A 21,232-nucleotide genomic window follows, 5' to 3' on the forward strand; every position below is an offset into this window, starting at 1 on the left:
AGAACCAGAAGACGCTCATGCTCCTCATTCATCTGGAACCAGCCTTTCCATGTCTGACCTTTAACCTGCTGCACATCCTTCTATCCGTTTCTCTGCCTCGCCTGAACACACCCACCTCTCCTCCAAGACCCCATACGACCTTTTGTTTGACATTTGCTACCTGCACCTTGCACTCCTGTCCGCTCAGTGTCCCATTCTCTGAACTTCTTCATTCTACCTCCAAGTCTCCTGATCTGCTTTTATTGTTCCAGATGAAACACCAAGAACCTTCTACTGCCATACAGTTGGTAACGTTTCTGTAAAATGTAATCATTTTTTTTTACAAACCACCCCTAACTTTTGTTCTGTCATCACTAAAGTGCCAATCATGCGGGTTTGCTGCCCCCTGCTGGTAGCTTCTTCCTAGTTCTATATTTTACGACAACCCTTTCGGTTTGACGGCAGGTCGTCGTCATAACAGCGACCAACATGGCGGCTGCTGCTGCGGGTTCAACGGAGAGCCGGGAAAGTTCGGCGGCGGGAGACGGCGTGGCTTCTCCCCGAGACCGGCCCGTTTGCCTGCTGGTTCTGGGTATGGCGGGTTCCGGGAAGACCACCTTCGTTCAGGTGAGTGACGGACCGGCGTGGCGCGCGCCCGGCGGCGTCTTTTCATCCTCCGTCACCGTCTATGTGCTGAAAGCACATCTGTGGTCCCATCTCAACAAACGTCCTGATGGAAACGATTCTGGGTTTGAAATGTTAATTCGAACGAGCGAAAATAACCAAGAAATGGGCGGAAAATGTCTGAATATATGGAGGAATTTGAAGCCACGTGAGAAAAATAAAAGAAAATCGAAATTCCAAGTAGTGAAGTGGAAAAAGTGGAGAAAAGAGTCGTAATCTGCTGCAGTACTAGGCTATCATCACTACTCATAAGCATAACTACTACAAAAAACTACTTAATTATCAAGTGCCCCGGATTTAGAGCTGATATGAATAAAGTTTGAATTGGAGATGTTTATGAAGCGATTTTTAGTCTGACCAAATATGGATTTGAAATCAAATTTCTTGTTTGGTTCCACCTGATTTAAAGGTTTCAGGCTAACACTACTGTTCATAAATTGACAATATAAAAAGACGTTTCGATTCCAAGCTGCTTCCTGTCTGGTTCTCACCTTCATGGCGTTTCCCGCAGAGGCTGACGGCTCATCTTCATTCCCACAAAGCTCCTCCTTACGTCATCAACCTGGACCCGGCGGTCCACGAAGTCCCCTTTCCAGCCAACATCGGTGAGGAACAGTCTACTTACTGGACACACACCCTCTATCCACACAGTTTCACACAGTCCTGCTATGGTTTTTGTAACACACAACATTTAAAGACCAGGAAACTTTGTCAAAGATTTTCAGAAGAAAACCTGAAAGGTTTCTGGATTCAGACACTCTTGAATCCTGGAGTTGAAGAGAAGAAATGTTTCATCGACGTGACGGTTCCTTCTGTGACTGAAATAATCACTGTTTGACTGTTTCTCTGTTCTTAAAGTAGAAAAAGACGTTTTTTTTTTTGTTTTTTCAGTTTGTGTTTAAGTCCTTCGCATGTTTGGATTCTGTTCTCATGGATGTTTTCCAGACTTTTGTCTGAGCAGCACAAACCACGCACTGCTAAAAGCACCGGCAGCTCATATAAACCTATGTCTCTATGGAAAAAGTAAGAATATTCTTGATTCTGATTGGCTGCTGGGTGTGGAATAAAAAGTGATAACCGCACACCTAAAAAAGAAGTTCCGGTCACATAGCTTAAATGTTCTAACTAGTCCAATTTATGTAGTTAAAAAAAAGTGATCCAAATGGAAAAACACCACAAGAATGAAGAAGTTAAAACTGATTGAAAATTCATTTCTTTAACCATGGTATAACCGGGTTAATTTCAGACAAAGTGTACATTATCAGAATTAACACACTTAACCCTTACTTGATGAATCTTCAGACCTTTCTTGGCATCAGACTTGGGAAAAGAAGTTGTTAAAGTTTTTGATTCTAAATCTGCTTTCTGCTCTGCTGTGCCCCCCCCCCCCCCCCCCCCCCCCCCCCCCCCCCCCCGCAGACATCAGGGACACTGTCAACTACAAAGAGGTGATGAAGCAGTACGGGCTCGGCCCGAACGGCGGCATCGTGACCTCGCTCAACCTGTTTGCCACGCGCTTCGACCAGGTGAGGTCAGCCAGCCGTACGGTCTGGTCTGAAGGAGGAAAAGCGACGGGCAGAAGCTTGGAGAACCTCAGAGGCCAATGAAGGAGCTCAACGCTGTTTGATACTAGAGCTAAATAAAAAAACTCAGAGTGGCTGAATGATGGAAAACAATAACATTTCTAAGTAACGCGTCTCACAAGATGTTAAAATCATGAAGTAAAAGTTTACAGACATGAGAAGGGTTGGAACTTTGTCTGTTTGAGACTCTACTGTGTCTGAATTCCCACCCTAACCCCTACATGCTGCACTCTACAGCGCGTTCGTCATGTTCTAGTTTGTCTGAATCTACAATTCCAAAATCCAGTGCCTTAGAAATTTCCCAGAAGTCTCTGAAAAAACCACTGTGCATCAATGCTCACTAGAATATAGACCACAATGCATTGTGTCGGAACAATTTTTGCAAAAAAAAAAAAAGTATTTAAATGTATTTTTTAGTATAGTGCCGCACTGTATAGATGTCAGTAGTTGGGGGGTTAGGGTGTGAATTCAGACACAACCTTAGTCTGTAAAAGTCTCAGAACAGAATTTTAGAAAAGCTGTTAAAAAATCCTGAAGACACTTCAGTTTGAGGCCAAACCAGGTTTCTTCAGACTTGAAAGTTCTTTATTTTTTACAGGGTTCCTACAGAAAGTAAAAATGTGAATCCTCGCAGACGGATATTTTAGTCTGTAGACTGATGGAAAGTGAAACTGCAGAGGAACTGTTGAAGCTGAACAGAGCTGGACCCACTGACCTGCTGTGTGCTTTGGTTCTTGCAGGTGATGCATTTCATTGAGAAGAAGCAGCAGAACCACCGGTCAGTATAAACCGGCACCATAACCGAGAATGAACATCCATAGAGTTCAATAGAGTTAAAGGGGTTTGTGTGTAGCTGGGTTGCAGAATGCTTGTATGCTAACGGTAATAGAGGAGTTTCAATGCCTTCATTTAGAAAACGGAAAATCCGCAGACAGAATCTGTTGGATCAAACACCGTTCTCCTCTCAGCCAATCAGATCACATCAAACGGTCTGCTTTTGAGAGGGAGAATTGAACTCGTGAATAAAAACAGCATCCCGGACAAGCCCCCGACAATATTAAAGTCTGTATTTCAGGTGCCCTGCAATGATGTTCATGAGAAATAGGGGTGTAAGAAAAAATCATTTAGGTGATATATGGCGATAGTTCATCAATCCATGGTATGGATTCAAAATACTGCCAGGACGATATTTACTTCATTATTTCTGAGCGTCCTTCAGCGTCTGCCTCTTGTTGTCCACTTCAACCTCCAACCACTAGTTGGCAGCAGAGAACATGGAGCCTCTTTGAGCAGCTCTACAAAACTTTTTTTTTTTTTTTCTTTGAACTTTAAACATACACATAATAACAACACACAAAAAAAGAGAGAAAAAGAAAATAAGTAAATAAATAAAACAAAATATATAGAATTGTAGTTTACAATACTAGGGATTGTGATACAGCATGTGATCTTCAATGAAAACACACAGTTTTATTGCCTTTTTGTTTTTCATCAATGTCAGAGATTTAAAATATAAACTGATTTCTTTAAGAAATGTATTGAATAGAGGTTTGGTTTTTAAGAATCTGCACTTGTGAATGAAAAATTTCCCAGATATTAATAAGGTATTGAATGTCAAATCAAATAGATTATCACCAGAAACTACTCCAAACAATATAATGTGCTTTTGTAATTGAATAGAAATAGGAAAGGGAAACTTTGAAGAGCACCAAAAAAAGAAATCTTCCCAAAAACTGTAAACATACATACATTCAAAAAACAAATGATCAAGTGTTTCAATATTTATATCACAAAAAGAACAGTTATTCTCTGGAAAACCAAAACGTATGTGTAACAGTTCTTTGCACGGATAGACTGCATTCATTATTTTAAAATGGATTTCTTTGTATTTTGGGAAAATTGGATATTTAATAAACTGAGATCTTAACTTGCTTATTTCCTCTCTTGTGTAATGCTGTGACATAGAATGAGCTCTACAAAACTACAGGAAGACCTCAGCTAGAAGCAGCTGGTTCTGTTGTTATCAGACATGAACTACTGAGTTTCTACTTAGGATGGTACCGAACAGAAACTCTGCCGTGTTGCTGCCGGTAACATAGAAAATCGTGGATTGCTGTGCTTTTTGAGGCTGAGATCAGAACGAGTGAAGCTCTGCAGCTGCACAGCGGCTAAGAGGCTAATGCGCTTAGCATCGGCTAAAATGCTGTCGGCAAAGCGGGTCAAAGTTCTGCAGAACCTCCCAGTATTAGATTGTAGTTCAGCCGCCTGATGGATCAGAGGGATGTGAACAACGCTCTGAAAAAAGGCCCACGCCGTGGCGAGGAGTGTTGGTTTACTTCCGTGTGAGAAAGCGTGGCTGCAGCGGTGCAGACATGTAACCAAAGCCTCTTTGTCACGTTAGGAACTTTCCTTCATCCTGTCATGCTGCCTCATCATCATCACTTTGTTGTTCCCGGAAAGAATCCGTGGTTTTGAATCTCCTGAACCGTTAGAAATACTGGAGAAGCTACAGTTAGCAATATTGAAAATAAACCACCTTATTTCCCCAATCCTACTTTTACAACCTTAAGGCCCGTTCACACCGGGACGAATTTCACCCGCGATAATTCGCCGACGTTTAACGCCTCGTGACTAAACAAAGGGCACCAATGTGAGTGTGCACACCGACGCGAAAAAATGCCAGGCGTCAAAGCGTCAGTTTTTAAAAAACGCCTCGGGTTCGTTTTTTTGGTTTGACGCGCCAAAAACTAAACGACCAATGAGAATGGCGCTTTTGCACACGTGTCTGGAGCTTCTGAAGTTACAGTAAAACACAACTTGGGGGCGCTCAAACACAAAACTCCCTTGCTGAGCACACATACCAGCGAAGAAGATAGACGCCAAGTAGCGTCTACACAGCCGCGAAGAAATAATGACGGACATTCTAAAATATCCCCGAACCAAAAAAATATTCCCGAAAATTTCATGTTTTCATGTTATTCATGTTTTCTTTGTATTATTCTGACAAGCGTGTAAATACTTGCTCTCTTCTTCTGAGTGAAAAGCGACTTTAAGAAGCGTAAAGTTGAGCAGCGCCACCTTGTGTACAGTATTTCTGTTTACATTAAGCGCCATCTAATGTCAGGGAATGAAATTGCATGTTCACTCGGCTCATCGTCAGCAAAAATCGCCTGGGTATGAACACAAAAAACGTGGCGAATAACGCCTGGCGAATATTCGTCCCGGTGTGTACGGGCCTTTATTGGTTAAGAAACATTCATTCCTTTATTTTTCTTATACTGAAAAATATTTTGTGGTGGAAATCAGACAATGTTAACTGTTCCCTTTCTATATTTTAAGTTACCAAAATAAAAGCATTTCTTAACATTATGATCATTAAATAAACTGAATTTGACCATTTTATTAAATGGTAGTTTCTTCTAAGTCTTTTTTTGTTTGCCCTTCATGACACGTATCGTCTCGCCAGACTCTCGCCAATACACCCCCCTAATGAGAAATGACCAGCTCTAAAAAACGTCACGTCTGCTTTGTGGTCTCGTTAAGATTCGTTGAAATGTCTCATTTTGTTGCTAACGGCAACCAAACAAACCATTTATCAGAACAATCATCACCAAACCAGAGACCTGGAAGGATCTGAACGGCTGTCAGACTCATCGTAGGTTGTTGGAACTCAACAGTGTTTGTTTGTCTTCATCCCTACATCCATCCACGACAATATCCTGTAAACTGTGTTAGCGTGACATCAAATGACCTGATTGATGACATCACACTCATGTTTATGACAGAATGGCGTTGCTTGTGTCTGAATTCCTTCCCTACTCATTCTGTAGAGCGTTCTGCGTTTTCTAGTGCTGTCAGAATCTACACTTCCAAAGTCGAGTGCCCTAGAAATTTCCCAGAAGTCTCGATGCTCACTAGATCTGCGAATATAGACCACAATGGGGGTCGGCCGTGGTGCAGTGGTAGAGCGGTCGACTCCTGATCAGAAGGCTCGATTCCTGCCCTAACCGCCCATATGCTTAGGAAGCGCCCTTGGGCAAGACGCCAGACCCCACATTGCCCCGGTGGGGGGTTGGCGCCAGTGTTCAGCAGCAGAGTGTGCCACCGGTGTGCGACTGGGGTTGGTGTGTGGCTGTGACTGTGTGCTTTTATAAAGCATTGTGTTTTTGAGAAAAAATGTATTTTTTTAAAAATGTTTTCCTCATCTGAACTCTGTGGATTCATGAATGGTCGTCATAAAACACTAGATTTTCACTCTGTGAAATCGTGATGTCATAGTCGCGGTTTAAAAAAGTAGTGAGCGTGGCGTCCGACCTGCTTTTGTGTTCCAGGGCACTAGATAGTTTTTTAGTTGTTAGGGGTTTGGGCGGGAATTCAGACACAACCTTTAACTGTCAACATCTGTTTTCAGTCCAAATGTAAAGTGTTTGCGGAAACTCCGCCCCTTTATGGTCTGGTGGACCAGTAAGGTGACAGTCTTGTGCGCCCCTGCAGGTATGTCCTCATCGACACCCCCGGTCAGATTGAGGTCTTCACCTGGTCGGCGTCTGGAACCATCATCACGGAGGCTCTGGTGGGCGGAGTCTCCCGTCGTCTACGGCGTCCTGAAGTGGTCGTGGTCGTCACCTTGTGTTTGTGTTTCAGGCTTCGTCCTTTCCCGTCGTGGTCGTCTACGTGATGGACACGTCCCGGAGCGTCAACCCCGTCACCTTCATGTCCAACATGCTGTACGCCTGCAGGTAAAGGCAGCCGGAGTTCAATCTCCCAGAATGCTCAGCGCTGCATCTCAGGTCTCAAACACAGAGAACATGCAGTAAACGGCGTCTGCGGCGCTTTTCTACCTTCATTCAGGCCCAAAGTGCGTTACATCCAGACACACACATGCACACGCACGTGCACACACCATGCTGCCATGCGAAGGACCACCATGTCAAACCAAAGACACGTGAACAGGCAGAGTGGGAATCAAACCTGCCACTTACTGATCAGAGGTGGACCCTCATACCTGGAAAGTTGACCGATTTACAAAATAAAAAAATGACACAGAACAGACGGATTATTTCCATTCAAGCTTTTTGTCAAGTTTTTCCTGTAAATACGTTAAAACTGGAAATAAAAAGCAGAACAAAGAAAAGTTATGAGTAGAACCAACCATCAGGGGGCGCTGTCGGCGCAGACGCCAGCTTCATGTCTTCTTGTGGTTCTTTTGATTTGGATGTGGATTTTTATCCCCCCCCCCCCCCCCTCCTGCTGCCCCCCCTGCTGGTGTTTGTTGAATGAATCCTTTCTTCTTTCTGCAGCATTCTCTACAAAACGAAGCTTCCTTTCATCGTCGTCATGAACAAGGTAGGTCGGTCCCGCCTCCACGCCGTCACGCCGCCGTTCCCGCCGCCGACCGTTTGTCTGTTGGTTCTGCAGACGGACATCATCGACCACGGCTTCGCCGTGGAGTGGATGCAGGACTTTGAGGCCTTCCAGGACGCGCTGAACCAGGAGACGTCCTACGTCAGCAACCTGACCCGGTCCATGAGCCTGGTTCTGGACGAGTTCTACACCAACCTGAGGGTGAGAGTCAGGAGTCCATAGAGGTGCAAAGAGCGCTGACCCATGAGATCTACAGGGAACCAAATCCAAGTTCTGTCAGGACACATTAATCAATGTTTCAGCAGCTGCTTCCACAGAAATATGCCAGAGTTATTAGCACAGGAGCTACACTTCAGGATAAAACATTTTAGTATTAGTGGTCAAAACATTTACAAAGGTTATTTATAATAAAAAACACAGCAGGAACATCCATGTCTGCAGGCCTGCTTTGTTTTCAGCCGTTGGCTTAGAGCTGTGTGGAAGGTTGGACAGTTTTCATGGTTTCTGCTGTGCTGTGGCTGTTTATTCCATCACGGTGCTCCTCTGACACCACAGTTTGGCTGAAGTTAGCCCTGCGCCTTTGAACATCCAGTTAAAGTCCTGGTTTTTCTGTTGACATTTCAAAATAAAGGTCTTGTGAGGAGCGCTGTAGGAGAGGAAACCGGAGAAGAACACCGTAGAAACGTCTTTTTTAACTTCACTGTCGTTCATTAAACGTTGTTAGCTGTTTGTGTTCTGCTGTTTCTCCCTGCCGGTTCCTGAAGGTTACGCCGTGTGTCGTGTAGATGTTTTTCAAAGTCTGTCTGGACTTTTGTTCATAGCACAGAACAAACCGAGGCAGAGTTTAAGTGGGCGTGTCTCTATAGGTGGTGGGCGTGTCTGCTGTCACGGGAAGCGGGTTGGACGATCTGTTCGTTCAGGTGGAAGACGCGGCCAAAGAGTACGAGACGTGAGTCTGGGAAGCATAACGAAGCTTCAAACCCTCTGCTGCTTCATACGGTGAAAGTAACGAAGCTCCGCCTCCTTCCCCAGAGAGTACCGGCCTGAGTACGAACGCCTCCGCCAGCAGCTGGTGAGTGTTTGGCGTTTGTGTGTGGGGTCGACTCCGCCGGCCGCTCTCTGAGTCACGCTCCTGTTCCCAGGCGGAGGCGCAGAGCAGGAAGCAGCAGGAGCAGCTGGAGCGGCTCAGGAAGGACCTGGGAGCCGTGAACGTGACCGGGACTCCGCCCACAGGTGCAGACAGCCCCGCCCACTCTTTAAAAAACCCTGTATTTAACTCCAACTGACTCTGTGTCCGACCGCAGAGGGCGGCGAGGAGGCGGGACCCAGTGACCTCATCATGATGCGTGGGAACCCCGACAATGACGAGGAGGAGGAGGACAGCGACACCGACGACATCGACCACACAGGTGAGGAAGACGAAGGTGGACGGACTCCGTAGAAGCAACCAAACAGGCGGCCATCACAAACTCCGCCCCTGTTTGGTTGCTGTGGCAACCGAGCCAAATTCTGTGTCATCGAACAATGTGATCAACTTCTATCGGCCCCTGAGCGCCATCATGAGGCGAGATGAGGCACGACGAGAAAGAAAAACATCTCTGTAGAAAGTATCTTCATTAAGGGACAAACTCACTGGCTTCACTTTACACTTTCAGTTTGAAAACGTGTTGGAGGGAAAAAGGCGGCAAAACTGCGATGAAAAACGAAGCAAAGGAAACTTAAAGGATGGCAAAATCCATAAAGAGCCTTTTTTCCATATTTACATAAACATTAAAACAGATTTTTTAGTCTTTAGGGATGTTTGCTCTGCATTTTAACGGAACCGTGAAGATTTTCCTCCGTTTAGATGAAACGTCCAAACGTAAAGGTTTGACCCGCCGTCGGTCCAAACTGTTAGATCAGCGGCGCCGCTGGAGGCCATCCGGCGTCACCAGGCCAACCGGGAGGATCTTCTGCATGAAGACAGGTCTGTGCTGTGGTGGAGCGTCACTCCAGTTGTTCCTGTTGGAGACCTGTCTTCTGCTGCTGAACGTCTAGACTCAAATCCAAGAATTACATTTTATTCAGGCCCCCCCCCCCCTTGCTAATGTGATCAATGGTTCAGTCCGACTGTAACGATTCTTTACCCTCTGATTATTGATCCAAACGTCTGGATCTCATCTGTGATCGCCACAGCAGTTTCTGCTCACTTCACTCCCCACCCTTCCAGCTGCTGAGGACGCGCGTTCGATTCCCTCTCTGGACCAGGCGTGTGGATGTTTCCATCAGGGAGGGGGCGCAGAGACGCTAACATGTGAACGTTTGTGCTTTCAGTCACGGAGGAGAGCAAAGAGAGCGCCGCCTTCGGGAACTTCCTGAAGGCGAGACGGGAAGTGGTTCAGGTGCGGAACAGGAAGTGCGCCGTGCCTGAGGCGCCGTGACCTCTGAGCGACTCCAGACCGTGGACTGGCACAGGCTAATGTACCGAGCAGGTGGTGTCTACACACAGTGAGAGCTGTGGACTGATGGGGTGACCTTTGACCCCCATGCAGAGCTCCCGATCGGCTGCTTTGCTCCTTTAGAAAGTATTTTTTTATGGAAATGTTTTTGTTTTATGACTGTTTGCTTTTGTTTGTGAACAGATTTATGATCTAAACAAATAAACATCAGAGACTTCAGTCAGTGGCCGGCATGTGACGGTGACCCAGACGCAGGAAATGCATTTTAACAAATGTGTTTTCAGTTTTTACATTTCATTTAAACACTTTTTCTCACCCGAGTCTGTTTTACATTTAAAGGCCATAAAAGCTTTGAGAGAACAAACTTCCTAACGTAGTTTAGCCTCAGTTTTGGTCGTAAAATCCTGATTTAGGCTTTTGGGTCTAAAATGTACGGTAGTCAAATGACGGCAGCAGTTATTTGGAATTGAAAAGTCATACGAGTGCACAGACGGTGTTCCAGACTGAGTCTGGAGCTCCCCAAAGGGCAGCTCCTCTGTAGAGAAAGGCAGGCATGTCCAAAGTGCGGCCCAGTGGCCAAATGCAGCCCCGCCTTAAAGGGTCTATATCACTCTAAATCCACTTTTTAAGTGTATTATAATGTTTATTCCTCTCTATAAACAACCCAAAGTGGTATTTTGATTCCTTCCTGCATTTCTGTTTCCCCTCCCAACCCACAAAACGGGCGGTTCCTCACATTGTGACATAACAAAGTGAGGAACCGCCCCTTCCAGGAAGAGTCTGCGCTTCCAGCCCCGCCCCCAGGCTAACACCCACTTTCTCCGTGGAGCTAGCAGTGATCGACTTTGCTATGCTCAATATGCACAACCATTGTTTTGTGGGCGTGGCCTCCATGCTTGGTGAATGGATGTTGATGAGACATAAATGCAGGAACAATTATCTCCTGTCAGCGGAAAAACAGCCCACTGATGTTCTGGAAGCACCTCACCCCCACCCCCGGCCGGCACACAGTTTTCTTCTCCGGTTCTTCCTCCATTCATGCTTGGGCTCTCATGAATGGATTCAGCCCGCCCACCACCATCTGTCATCGCACGGCGCCCACTCGCCGCGTGGTCGGCCTGAAGAGCTGCTGACTCACTCGGAGCTGGAGTCTGAAAAAAGACACCAGAGAAAAAAAGTCTCATCAAGAAAAAGAATCAGATCTGCAAACTAAAATACTACATTTCAGTTTTAGTCAGAATCACAATAACCTTATCAAAAACAGAGACAAATGGAACCAAAATAAATCAAGTTTAGCCTAAATTACCAGAGGGGTTTATGCAAATAGACTCCTATGTCTATGAAGACTCTTTCATTCAGGTTGATTCCATCATAGCAGTAGGTTTAAAGGTCATCTGGACTTAGTTTTTAACACTGCTGTAGATGCAGTTTCAGGTCTGACTCCTCCCCCATGAGCTCTTAGACCAGCTAATTCTGAATTGACAAAGCCTCTTGGATAAGAGGTGAAACGTCTTCTAACTTTAAAACCAAGTCCAGATGACAGCCCCCAAACCTACTACTAAAAATAGACTCCTAGTGTGTCAGAGGACCCAGAACCGCCAAATCTGTCCAACACACGGCGCCTTCAGCTCCCGTCTGTCTGCTCAGCTCCTGGACACGTTAAAATAACCTGAGGTCTGAGAACCCCCACCTCGTTTTCCAGAACATCCTGTCCCTGCCGGACTCATCGGAACCACAACATCCACATCAGAAGGGGGGAGCTTGAAGACCAGGGCAGGGGGGGGTCAGAGGGTTTGGAGGTCCGTTGGTACCTTAATCCTCTTTAGCTGCTTCCTCTTGGGCGGTTCTGGATTTCCTAACACAATAGGTGTGTATTTGCATAAACCCCTCTGGTAATTTAGGCTAATTTTATATTTTTCTATTTTTGTACTGAAATGGTGATGCTTCAATTTCATTATGCAATGGACAATGACCATAAAAGAAAATCTAAATCTAATCAGTTTTTACATCATTTGAAACCAAATGTTTATGTTTTAGTTTCAACAATAAAACATCTTTAGATTGGATTTTTCTTTTCGGTCTTATTTTGAAAACCCAACATCCTGTTGGATTAGATGAATTCATTGTTCAACATGGAAAGGAGCCAGTTGGAGGATGACTTCATTCCAGTAAATGTGGTTAGAAAATCCACGTTTTCTTAAAGCGTCTTTCTGCTGGTTTGACGATGCTTTCAAAATAAGAGTCTGCTGGAAAACCTTCCTTTCTGTTCACGTGTGCCAGAACGACTTCAACAAAGATGGAAAAAACGCTCAGGATCTGATGATCATCAGCCAGAAATGAACGATGAGGAACAGTTTGGATCCAATTTTGCTAACTTCTCCCAAAAAGTAACGAAAAGTTGAAGGAAGTTAATAAAAGTCACAAAGAACAAATAAAGATGTCTGACCATAGAAACACCATAAACACCATAACCTTTATTATTTATTAGGGGTGGGTGTTTTTCTTGATTGACAGGTGGGTGGACTGAACAAACCTCTCCTCTTGCTTTGTGCCCCCCCCCCCCCATTTGGCCGTGATGGCGTCTCAGATGACCATGTGGGTGGTGTCAGATTACGGGTGTGTTTAAAATAACACGTCTGCAGAAAAATGACCTGGTAAACGAGTAGCTGCCATAGATTCACACTGATTGTGGTGCATTTAGTTAACCTCTAGTCTCAGTAACCTCAGACTAGTTAACCTCTAGTTTACCTGAAGGATGGACTCGTTTTTAAACTTCCCCTTTGTCCGTTTTCTAAAGTATGTTTATCATTATTATTATACATCATTTTTATCTCCTGCTAATCTATCAACACTGAGACAGTAGATGTTTTTACCACGGGAGAAAAATGTCCTCATGTTGTGAGACGGAGAAAACAAAGCAGTTATTCAGACAAAAACAACAAAAGGATGTTTGTTGTTTTCATGCCTGGAATGAATCTTAAAGTATTTAATTCACTGTTTTCAAGATATTCCAGGATTTCTGCCTCCATTGAAATAAATGGGGAATCCTTGGTTCTGAAGCTCGCTGGTTCGATACCCGGCTCTGGCACTTTTTTTACAAACATCTTTTTTGTTATTGTTCTGTTTTCACTTTATTTAGGGTCAACTTTCATCATTTCTTTTTGCCATTTATTACCCTTTAGTTTCATCCAGCAGTACAGCATCAAGCCTGGATTTTCTTCTGGAGACTCAGATCCTTTTAGTTTATGTTTTATTTAACAACTAATGGATTTCAATAACTGATGGCTTGTTTAGTCGTTTTCAATTAATTAGTTATAATTCCTTATTTTTATTGACTGTTTCTTGCTGAACCTGTGAGTTCTGGTTCTGGTGGTTGATCCAGATTCTGTGAGTTCTGGTTCTGGTGGTTGATCCAGATTCTGTGAGTTCTGGTTCTGGTGGTTGATCCAGATTCTGAGTTCTGGTTCAGACCGTCTCTCCTCAGCTGTTTGTCAGTCAGCAGGTGAAACAGGCAGACGGTCCGTCTCCGTGTCTCTGAGCAGATTTCTGGAAGGCTCCGCCCACAGCCTCCGTGACTCACCTCCCACAGCCGCCCCCCTCCCCTCAGAAGCCCAGTCACGACGCCGCTCCGCCTCTCACGACTGCAGGCCTCGCTCTGGACGCTTCTCCTCCTGGCGTGAAGCTGTGCAGAGATAAACATGAACAGAAGACGTTCCAAACAAATGTTTCCTGTTTTCATTTGCTGATTGCAGAGCCGTGGCATAAATGTGAAGCTGGCCTTGAACATTTCACTGCCGTAAATGTGATCTGGGGGGAAATGAAAGTGTTTTTCTGAGATGAATTGAGACGTTTGTTTGGGTTCCTGGCATCGTCCTCATCCTCTTCATCACCTCCTCCATGGCGGTTCTCTAACCCGCCACCACGCCTTCTTATCCTCTGGATTGTATCCATGGAAACGTCTGTCCGTTTGCTCCGGAGTGAAACGCCCTCCTCCATCACCTTTTCTGGTAAATGATGACATCATGGCGTGAGGGCTCGGCGGTGACCTCACTGCCGATGACATCACCCTGCAGGGGGGAAGGTGACGTCACCTCCAGGGATCCTGCAGCAGCGCTCAGCCGAAGCCCCCATTCCAGGCTGCAGGTCGAGGGGGAGGCGTGGCCCTGAGAGCTGCCGCCTGATTGGCTGAGGGTGACCTCATCCTGTAGATGTGGGGGGGCTCCTGTGTGGAAGCTCCTCGCAGCAGCTGCATTACATCACCTGCTTCAGCGGGCGGTGCGGCACCAGAACACTGTGTGCTGCTGCAGTGCATCAAGGGAACTGTAGTCCTTCCAGATGCAGTGTTGTTTTTTGCAGCGTGTTTTTCCACACATGCCTGAAAGCTGAGAGCAGCAGACTGTTCTTCTGATGGAAGCTCCGCCCTCCCTGAGCGGGATGACTGACAGGCGGAGGCGTCGCGTGTTTGAGCTGCTTCCAGGCGTGATGAGCAACGCCGCTGTCAGCCTTCAAATTTAGCTCTGACATTTCCTCAGAAAGGAACCGGACCGGACCGGACCAGCAGCTCTCCGTGAAGTTCTCCAGGTCCTCTGGAGGGTCAAAGCTCCGCCTCCTCCATCAAAGGGTCAACGAGACGTTAGGAGCACAGAAAGGAGAGTCTCTGTCAGAGCCTTAAAACTGAACCCGCTCAGTCGGAGCCAAAGCTGGTTCTGGCAGACCGAAGCCCAAACTTCAGGTGGCTTAGAGCTGCATCCAAACCGTCTGCAGCGTGACGGTCCAGAAGGTCATCAGCTGAAGGACATGCAGGTTCACGTCACACGCTGGCGCTCAGCGCCACACGTGCTCAGGGGGATTTGGTTTCTCAAACTACATTCTTTGTGTCAATCTGAGGGGCTGAACGGTGGAACAGTGGTTACAACCCCGGTGACCCCGTGACCCCAAAAGGGGTTCAGCTGCTTAAGAAGATGGATGGATGGATGAGGAACATCCAATAATTCAGACACTAAAGAATTGTGAAGACAAGTCAACATTTAGTATTTTAACTGAAGCTTCTTCAGATATTCTTTAGTAAAACTGCTTTATATTAATCTTATTTCACCAAATTCTCATCATTTATCACCAAACAAACATTTTCATAAAGTTTGGATCATTCTGCCGCCAATACGTAAAAAACAAAACGAGTTAGTAACTCATGCTAACATTTTCCATGCCCACTAGATCAGTGAATATAGACCACAATGCATTGCGGCGGAACAATTTTTGCCCAAATAAATGTATTTGAATGTATTTTTTAATAAACCATCAACATTTCTATCTTCAGAAGACAGTGGACTCATAAATAATCGTAGCTAAACGCTCATATTAATTAGATTTTAACTTTGTGACTTAAATGACGTCATATCCGACGTTTTAAAGAAACAAAAGTAGTGAGCGTGGAGTCTGAACTGCTTTTAGAGTTCATGTTTCATCTGTGACGCTTTGCTCCAGCTTAACCCTTGTGCTATCCTATGGGGTCCAGATGACCCCCCCCCCCCCCCCTTCCATTGAGGTGTTCTCCCTACCAGGACAAAGGTGGATAAAGGTGGAAAGATTTCATGTAATCCAGTGAAGATCACAAATCATTGAAGATAAAAGGTTCAGAGCACTGTCTAGTGGGTCTAGATGACCCAGCTACCAACGGTAAAGTGCCTAGGATAGAACAAGGGTTACAGGAACCGGTCTGTCAGTGTGTTCTGCTTTTTTCGTGGGATGCTGGGAACTCTGACAGGTTGAGGTTCCTCGCAGAGAACCGCGTGAACGTCCTGCTGAAGTTGGCTGTGAAACTTTCCCGTCAATTCCTCGCATGAAGAACCCTCAGGGGGTCGTGAGGACGACTCCCCTCCCCTCCCTTCCCCTCCTCTGTCTCCCCTCCTCTCCTCCAGTCGCCTCAGCGGACCAATCCCGGCGCGGCTTCTCTTCTGGCCAATCAGAGCGCTGCGCGGTGATGTCATGCCGCAGATGCTGAAGCTGCTGAAGCTGCCGAGCTGCAGATCTTCAGAGGAGAGCGGCGGCAGCGGCGCGTCAGCAGGGTGAGTGTCCGCGGAGCTTTGGGTTTCGAACCTTCATCCGCAGCTTCTCCTCGTCTGCCTACTTCTGCTTCAACGTCTCCTCATCCGTCATTTTTGTGTTGCATTTGCTGAGTTAGTGGCTGCATGTCAACAATGACATCATCGTGGCTTCGCGCACGTGCGGTCCCGCGCTCGCGCGCAGTCGCCGCGGGTCTTTTGTTCCTCAGAAAATGCGGTTCAGAGGTTTTCCTCTGCTGTTCTGGTCTGATCGGAAACTTTTCAGTTTTTAGTCCGAAATCTTTGGAATAGAGTTTTGCGCATGCGCCGAGGCACTGACGGTGCCTGGAGAAGCGGGTTCCGCAGAAAAGTTCTGTACAAGTGTTTGGGCTGTGCAGGTTCTGCCCCCACGGGCTCCTGGTTCTGGACTCCCACCAGCCTCTGCTGCTGATTCGCTCAGATCCCGGAACCTGCTGAGACCAGAACCTCTACTGGACCAGCAGCTGAAGCAGCAGCAGCAGATGCCAGAACCTCTGAGGTTCTCTGAAGAGAACTTTAGCTGGTTGGGTTCTCATGGGTTCTGTGTTTCCTCCTCAGGAACAGACTCTACCTCAGCAGCGTCTTCAGCCGTGGTCTCCATCATCATCATCTTCATCATGACCCTCACAGGTAAACCTGAACTTCTCTGCGTTCCTGGGCTCGTTGGTTGATCCTGTGGAAGCCGCAGAACCTCATTCCTCCTGTCTCCTCTGATGCTCCAGCGTACAAGCAGAAGATGCGAGAGCTCCCCCTGGTGTCCATCTTCTGCTCCTGCCTCCTTCCTGAGCTCGGAGGTCCAAAGGCGGAGGAGAAGGAAGGTGAGTGCGCTCAGAGGGTCAGGCCGCCGCGGAGATGCCACAATGTTCTGCTCGACAACAGTTTAGGCCTGACCACGCCCCCTGAGGACAAAGGGGGACCATGCTTGACCTTTGTCACCATGGTAACAGGCGGCGTGGTCTTTAGTTGTCAGTTCCAGCATAGGACAGTTTCTAACTCCACCTAAGATCACCATAGCAACCATAACTGGGGGCGGGGCCTTTTTGAAGACCTTTTGGCTGGATGTTTTAGTGATGTCATCATAGTCTCGTATGAAAAAAAGCTTTCACATAACCCAATTGTTGTTTCCATGGCAACACAGTTTAGATCCCAGGAGTGCACCCTGATCAACAGGAAATGCTCGCAGTCCAAAATATTTGTAACTTATTGACAAAATTAGGTTTTGTGGGCGGGGCATGCCGCATGCACTGGTTGCCCAGGACAACCTCTACACACACGGTCATCCGCCACGGTACAGCAGGACCGTTTCCGTGTCTGCGGTTGACCTGATGCTGAGGTGGCGTCTCCTCCACAGATGTGGGGGTGGTGGACCTGAACCTCTGCAACATCCGAGACATGGAGGTCATCGAGCTCAGCAAGAGGGCCAGCGGCCAGGCCTTCGAGGTCATCCTGAAGCCGCCCACCTTCGACGGCGGCCCCGAGCTGCGGGCCACCACGCCGCCTCGCCCAAAGCCGTCGCTGGAGGAGATCCAGAAGAAACTGGACGCTGCTCAGGAGAGGAGGAAGGTTTGTGTCTTCCTCAGTGTTCAGAGAACTGCCAATCAGACCCGGCGTGGAACGGCCACCAGTGGAAAGAATGGAACCGTGAGGGTAGTTTGATGTTGTCATGCTGTTATGTGGGCGGGGCAAGAAACAGTTTGAAATCCTCCTCAGTCATGACGGACACAACAAAGTGTAACGCAGCATTTTATGAACTCAAACGTGTTTCTAAAAAACCTCCAGCGTCTCTAGAAAGGATCCCTGTGGAACGCCGTGACTTTTGTTGACTTAAAAGTGAAAGCAGCTCATTTGACTGACAAGGCATCTTTGTTTCTCTTCCAATGAAAAGTGTCAGGAGGCGGAGCTTCTGAAACACCTGGCAGAGAGGAGGGAGCACGAGCGGGAAGTCGCTCAGAAAGCTTTGACCAAAGAGCGCCAGGAGCACCGCGCCGATGCCAACAAGCAGCAGAAACAGATGCACCTGAACGCCTCACAGGACGAGGAGGTGAGGCCCACCTCAGGCGCCGACGCAGACCTGGAAGCGGCGGGAAAACGGCTCCTTTTAACGCGTTTTTGTCGTTTTGTTGTTGTTTCAGGACAAGCACACGAGGGAGGTGAGTGACAGAACACGTCGCTCTGCTCTTTTGCTGAGGAGGATCCAAAGGAGGAGAAGAAACTCTGCTGGTTCTCCAGAAACCCGAATGAGTCCGAGTTCCACTTGTCCTCCTGACTATGTGTTCAGAGGACACATAGTCAGGAGGACAAGATGAATTCAGTCCACAAACCCAAACAAATGCAACAATGAGACCCAAAAACGTCTGTGAGAGGCGGAGTCACCAGAGAAACGCCGCTCCGCTCCTCTCCTGATCCGCCGTCAAAGCGTCTTTTCATACTGATGATTCTGTCTGCAGCCAAAGTCGGCGTCGTTTTGCAATTTTAGGCTCGACTTTCTTCCTGCGTGTCCATCGTGAGAAAAATGACACAAGAACATGTTAAAAACACCGGAGTGGGGCTTTAAACATCTGAGATACAGCAAACACAGAACAGAGACTAAAGACACCCCGCCCAGACCAGCGCCAGCCTGTTTGGGTCACCTGTCCAGCAGGTGTGTCGGCTTCAGGTTAGCAAAGGAAACATTTGAAGATGTTTTACATTTTAGCTGCTAAAGGACTAAAAGTACCTCTGAGGAGGACGGAGGCGCCACCGATGCGTGCGTCACTGTCAACGTCAACCAAAGCCTTTGGGGACGTTTCTTCTCTTCTAAGTGTTTTTCTAAATAGTTTCGGTGCTCCAGTCAGTAAAGAGAAGCTTTTCATAGACCACGAAGTCCAAAAGGATGTTTGAGGAAAACAAAACGCCGTTTTATTTCAGCCAAGGCTAAGAATGGCTGCCGAACATTTGCTATGAAAAGTCCACAAGGACTTAAACTTCTAGAATTCAATCAGACCCCCCCAGAAAAATCGAAACCTTCAACCTGCAGAACCTCCGTTCTCTGCGTGCTGCATTCAAAGTCAGCTCAGACAGCAGAGTTTGTGACAGCCTGTCCTCTGCCTGCAGGTGTCCTGATGGCCTGATCACAACACAAGCTGAACTTTATTCTGGGAAATCCTTTGAGGGCTGTTTGACGTGGCGGGAAGCTGCTCGCTGGAGCCGGTGGACCGACTGGAGGTGACTCTGAAAGAGGAGGAAGAGGAGGAGGAGGAGGAGGACCCAGGTCGGGTCCCACCCATCGCCTTCCAAGACTCAACCAGGACTCTTTTGGAGGAGGGAAACTCCTTCATGAAGCTGCAGCTGCAGCATCACCAGATGGTTTGCAGGCATTTCCCTGTGCTTTGGTGCCGACAGTGCCTGTGTGCCCACCTGTGTGCTCACCTGTCTGCCCACCTGTGTGCGGCTGTGTTAGCATGAAGCGGACTGACCCAACGTGAGCAGAGGTCTGCAACGCATCCCCCAGACGGACAGACGGAGTGGATTTACAGTCCAGTGTCTCCACCTGCTGGACAGTGCAAGTCCGTTTTCATCCCTGTTGCTCCTGGGTGACATCTAGTGGTTGCCGTGGGAACAGCAGCTTCAGCGGTCGGCCCTCGGTCCGGTAATCGGTACTGTGTCAGACGGTTTAAAGCAATTTCACAGCCGAGAGAAGCAGTTTGTTCTGAAAGTGACGGAAAACACTGCCAGAACATTTTGACGCCGTAAAGATTCGGCCATCTAATGATCAGAAAGCAGCTCCGCCCTCGTGTTTACAGTTACCATGGCAACAATATTGGCACAACAGCGATGAAAATATGTGGGGAAATTTACATCAAAAGAGTAAAAAAGAGATTTTTTTTGGGCATGGACCCTGAGTGTCGTGGCCGCCGCCGCTGCAGATCAGTACTTTTGACTTTAACAGGACGCTCACAGGTCTGAACTCCTGCCTTACCGGAGCTACAGACCATAACCACGAGACGGATCATATAACCCTTGTGCTATCCTAGGCACTTTGGGAGTTGGGTCATCTAGACCCACTAGACAGAACTCTGAACCTTTTTTCTTCAATGATTTGTGATCTTCACTGGTGTCCATGGATTACATGAAATCTTTCCACCTTTATCCACCTTTGTCATGGTAGGGAGAACACCTCAATGGAAGGGGGGGGTCATCTGGACCCCATAGGATAGCACAAGGGTTAAAGGCTTTGCACTGAGTCAAGATTTTACTGCGTCCCGTTGACAGGATCCAGACAAACGCTCCAGAACGGTCCGGTCTGATACCGTGTTCTGGAGTTTAACACCAACAAACTCAACAGGAATTTACCGGAACGGCGACTCCGGAGCAGATTTAGGAAAATCAGAGCGGAGGAGTTTCAGCTCCAAAACCAAACACACAACGCGGCTCCAGCCTGGCTGTGCGGCAGCGTCCCTGAAGGCAGAGTTTGAGCCCTGAGCTGCTGTTCCTTCAACAGCGCCGGACGGCTCTTTCAAGCGTTTTCTGGCTGATCGGTGGCGGCCCTACAGCTGAGAGGGACGTGTCATGGCGGCGATGGAGCGACTGAGCGAATGAAGGAGTGTTTCTGTGTTTACAGCTGCTCTGCTGTCAGGACGACAACAATGTACAGAAATCTATTTTAAAACCAAATAAAAACACCAACAAACGCTTCTTTGTTCTGTTCGTTTTTATTGACTCTCCATCTGTTGAAAATAAATAAATCAGTAAATATAAATACCCACTTTAGAAAAGAAAACGTCATTAAATAGTCTGGAAGCATAAATAACATGAAACATTTGCTCAAACCCTCAGAGTGAGTCGATCTGTGTAGTTAGTCTGAGGTTTTGCTACAGTGAGATGAAAAGATCTCAATCCAAAAAAAACAACACAGAAACCTCAGAAAGGCGCCACTCTACGCCGATGACGCCGCTTTTACCAAACCTTTCACCGCAGCTCTGAATGTTAGATCAGCTTCCAGGACGTTTGCCAGCACTCCCGCACGAATGGAAACGTCAGAGCAAAGGTTTGATTCCGGCAGGAAGTGAGTCTCTGTGGTTCTCACTGCTGGACTTGAACGACGGGCTTCACGCAGGTGCAGCCC

General features: G+C 47.1%; 3 protein-coding genes across 3 annotated transcripts in view; 2 read left to right on the forward strand and 1 right to left on the reverse strand.

Moving 5' to 3' along the window:
• The first annotated feature begins 436 nt into the window (after positions 1-436).
• On the forward strand, positions 437-10,368 carry gpn1 (GPN-loop GTPase 1). The gene is made up of 13 exons (XM_023953754.1): positions 437-606; positions 1,175-1,268; positions 2,083-2,189; positions 2,987-3,024; positions 6,741-6,819; positions 6,891-6,985; positions 7,547-7,592; positions 7,665-7,811; positions 8,477-8,559; positions 8,643-8,682; positions 8,753-8,843; positions 8,915-9,019; positions 9,924-10,368. Exons 1-13 carry the CDS (start codon positions 469-471, stop codon positions 10,028-10,030), a joined length of 1,170 nt encoding a protein of 389 aa, XP_023809522.1. The 5' UTR covers positions 437-468; the 3' UTR covers positions 10,031-10,368.
• A 5,342-nt stretch (positions 10,369-15,710) lies between these two features.
• Positions 15,711-20,800, forward strand: LOC101161784 (stathmin-4). The gene is made up of 7 exons (XM_004086063.4): positions 15,711-16,113; positions 16,687-16,758; positions 16,851-16,946; positions 17,480-17,691; positions 18,014-18,169; positions 18,261-18,278; positions 19,222-20,800. The coding sequence occupies exons 2-7, from the start codon at positions 16,746-16,748 to the stop codon at positions 19,228-19,230; spliced, it is 504 nt and encodes a 167-aa protein (XP_004086111.1). The 5' UTR covers positions 15,711-16,113; positions 16,687-16,745; the 3' UTR covers positions 19,231-20,800.
• A 354-nt stretch (positions 20,801-21,154) lies between these two features.
• The window catches only part of il-17a/f-1 (interleukin-17A/F-1), a 1,220-nt gene continuing 1,142 nt past the window's right edge, over positions 21,155-21,232 (reverse strand). Inside the window, exon 3 of the mRNA NM_001204785.1 lies at positions 21,155-21,232. This exon is cut by the window's right edge and continues 198 nt beyond it. Coding sequence (NP_001191714.1) covers positions 21,190-21,232 — 43 coding nt within the window. The 3' untranslated portion in view covers positions 21,155-21,189.

Source organism: Oryzias latipes, chromosome 3 (genome assembly GCF_002234675.1).
Source record: "Oryzias latipes chromosome 3, ASM223467v1".
In the NCBI taxonomy this organism is placed as follows: domain Eukaryota; kingdom Metazoa; phylum Chordata; class Actinopteri; order Beloniformes; family Adrianichthyidae; genus Oryzias; species Oryzias latipes.

Coding starts and splice junctions, on each gene's coding strand:
- LOC101161784 (XM_004086063.4), top strand. Junction 16,947..17,479: donor AAAGGCGGAGGAGAAGGAAG/GTGAGTGCGCTC, acceptor TCTCCTCCACAG/ATGTGGGGGTGGTGGACCTG. Junction 17,692..18,013: donor CTGCTCAGGAGAGGAGGAAG/GTTTGTGTCTTC, acceptor TCCAATGAAAAG/TGTCAGGAGGCGGAGCTTCT.
- gpn1 (XM_023953754.1), top strand. CDS start 469: ATGGCGGCTGCTGCTGCGGGTTCAACGGAGAGCCGGGAAAGTTCGGCG. Junction 6,986..7,546: donor AACATGCTGTACGCCTGCAG/GTAAAGGCAGCC, acceptor TTCTTTCTGCAG/CATTCTCTACAAAACGAAGC. Junction 8,560..8,642: donor GCGGCCAAAGAGTACGAGAC/GTGAGTCTGGGA, acceptor CTCCTTCCCCAG/AGAGTACCGGCCTGAGTACG.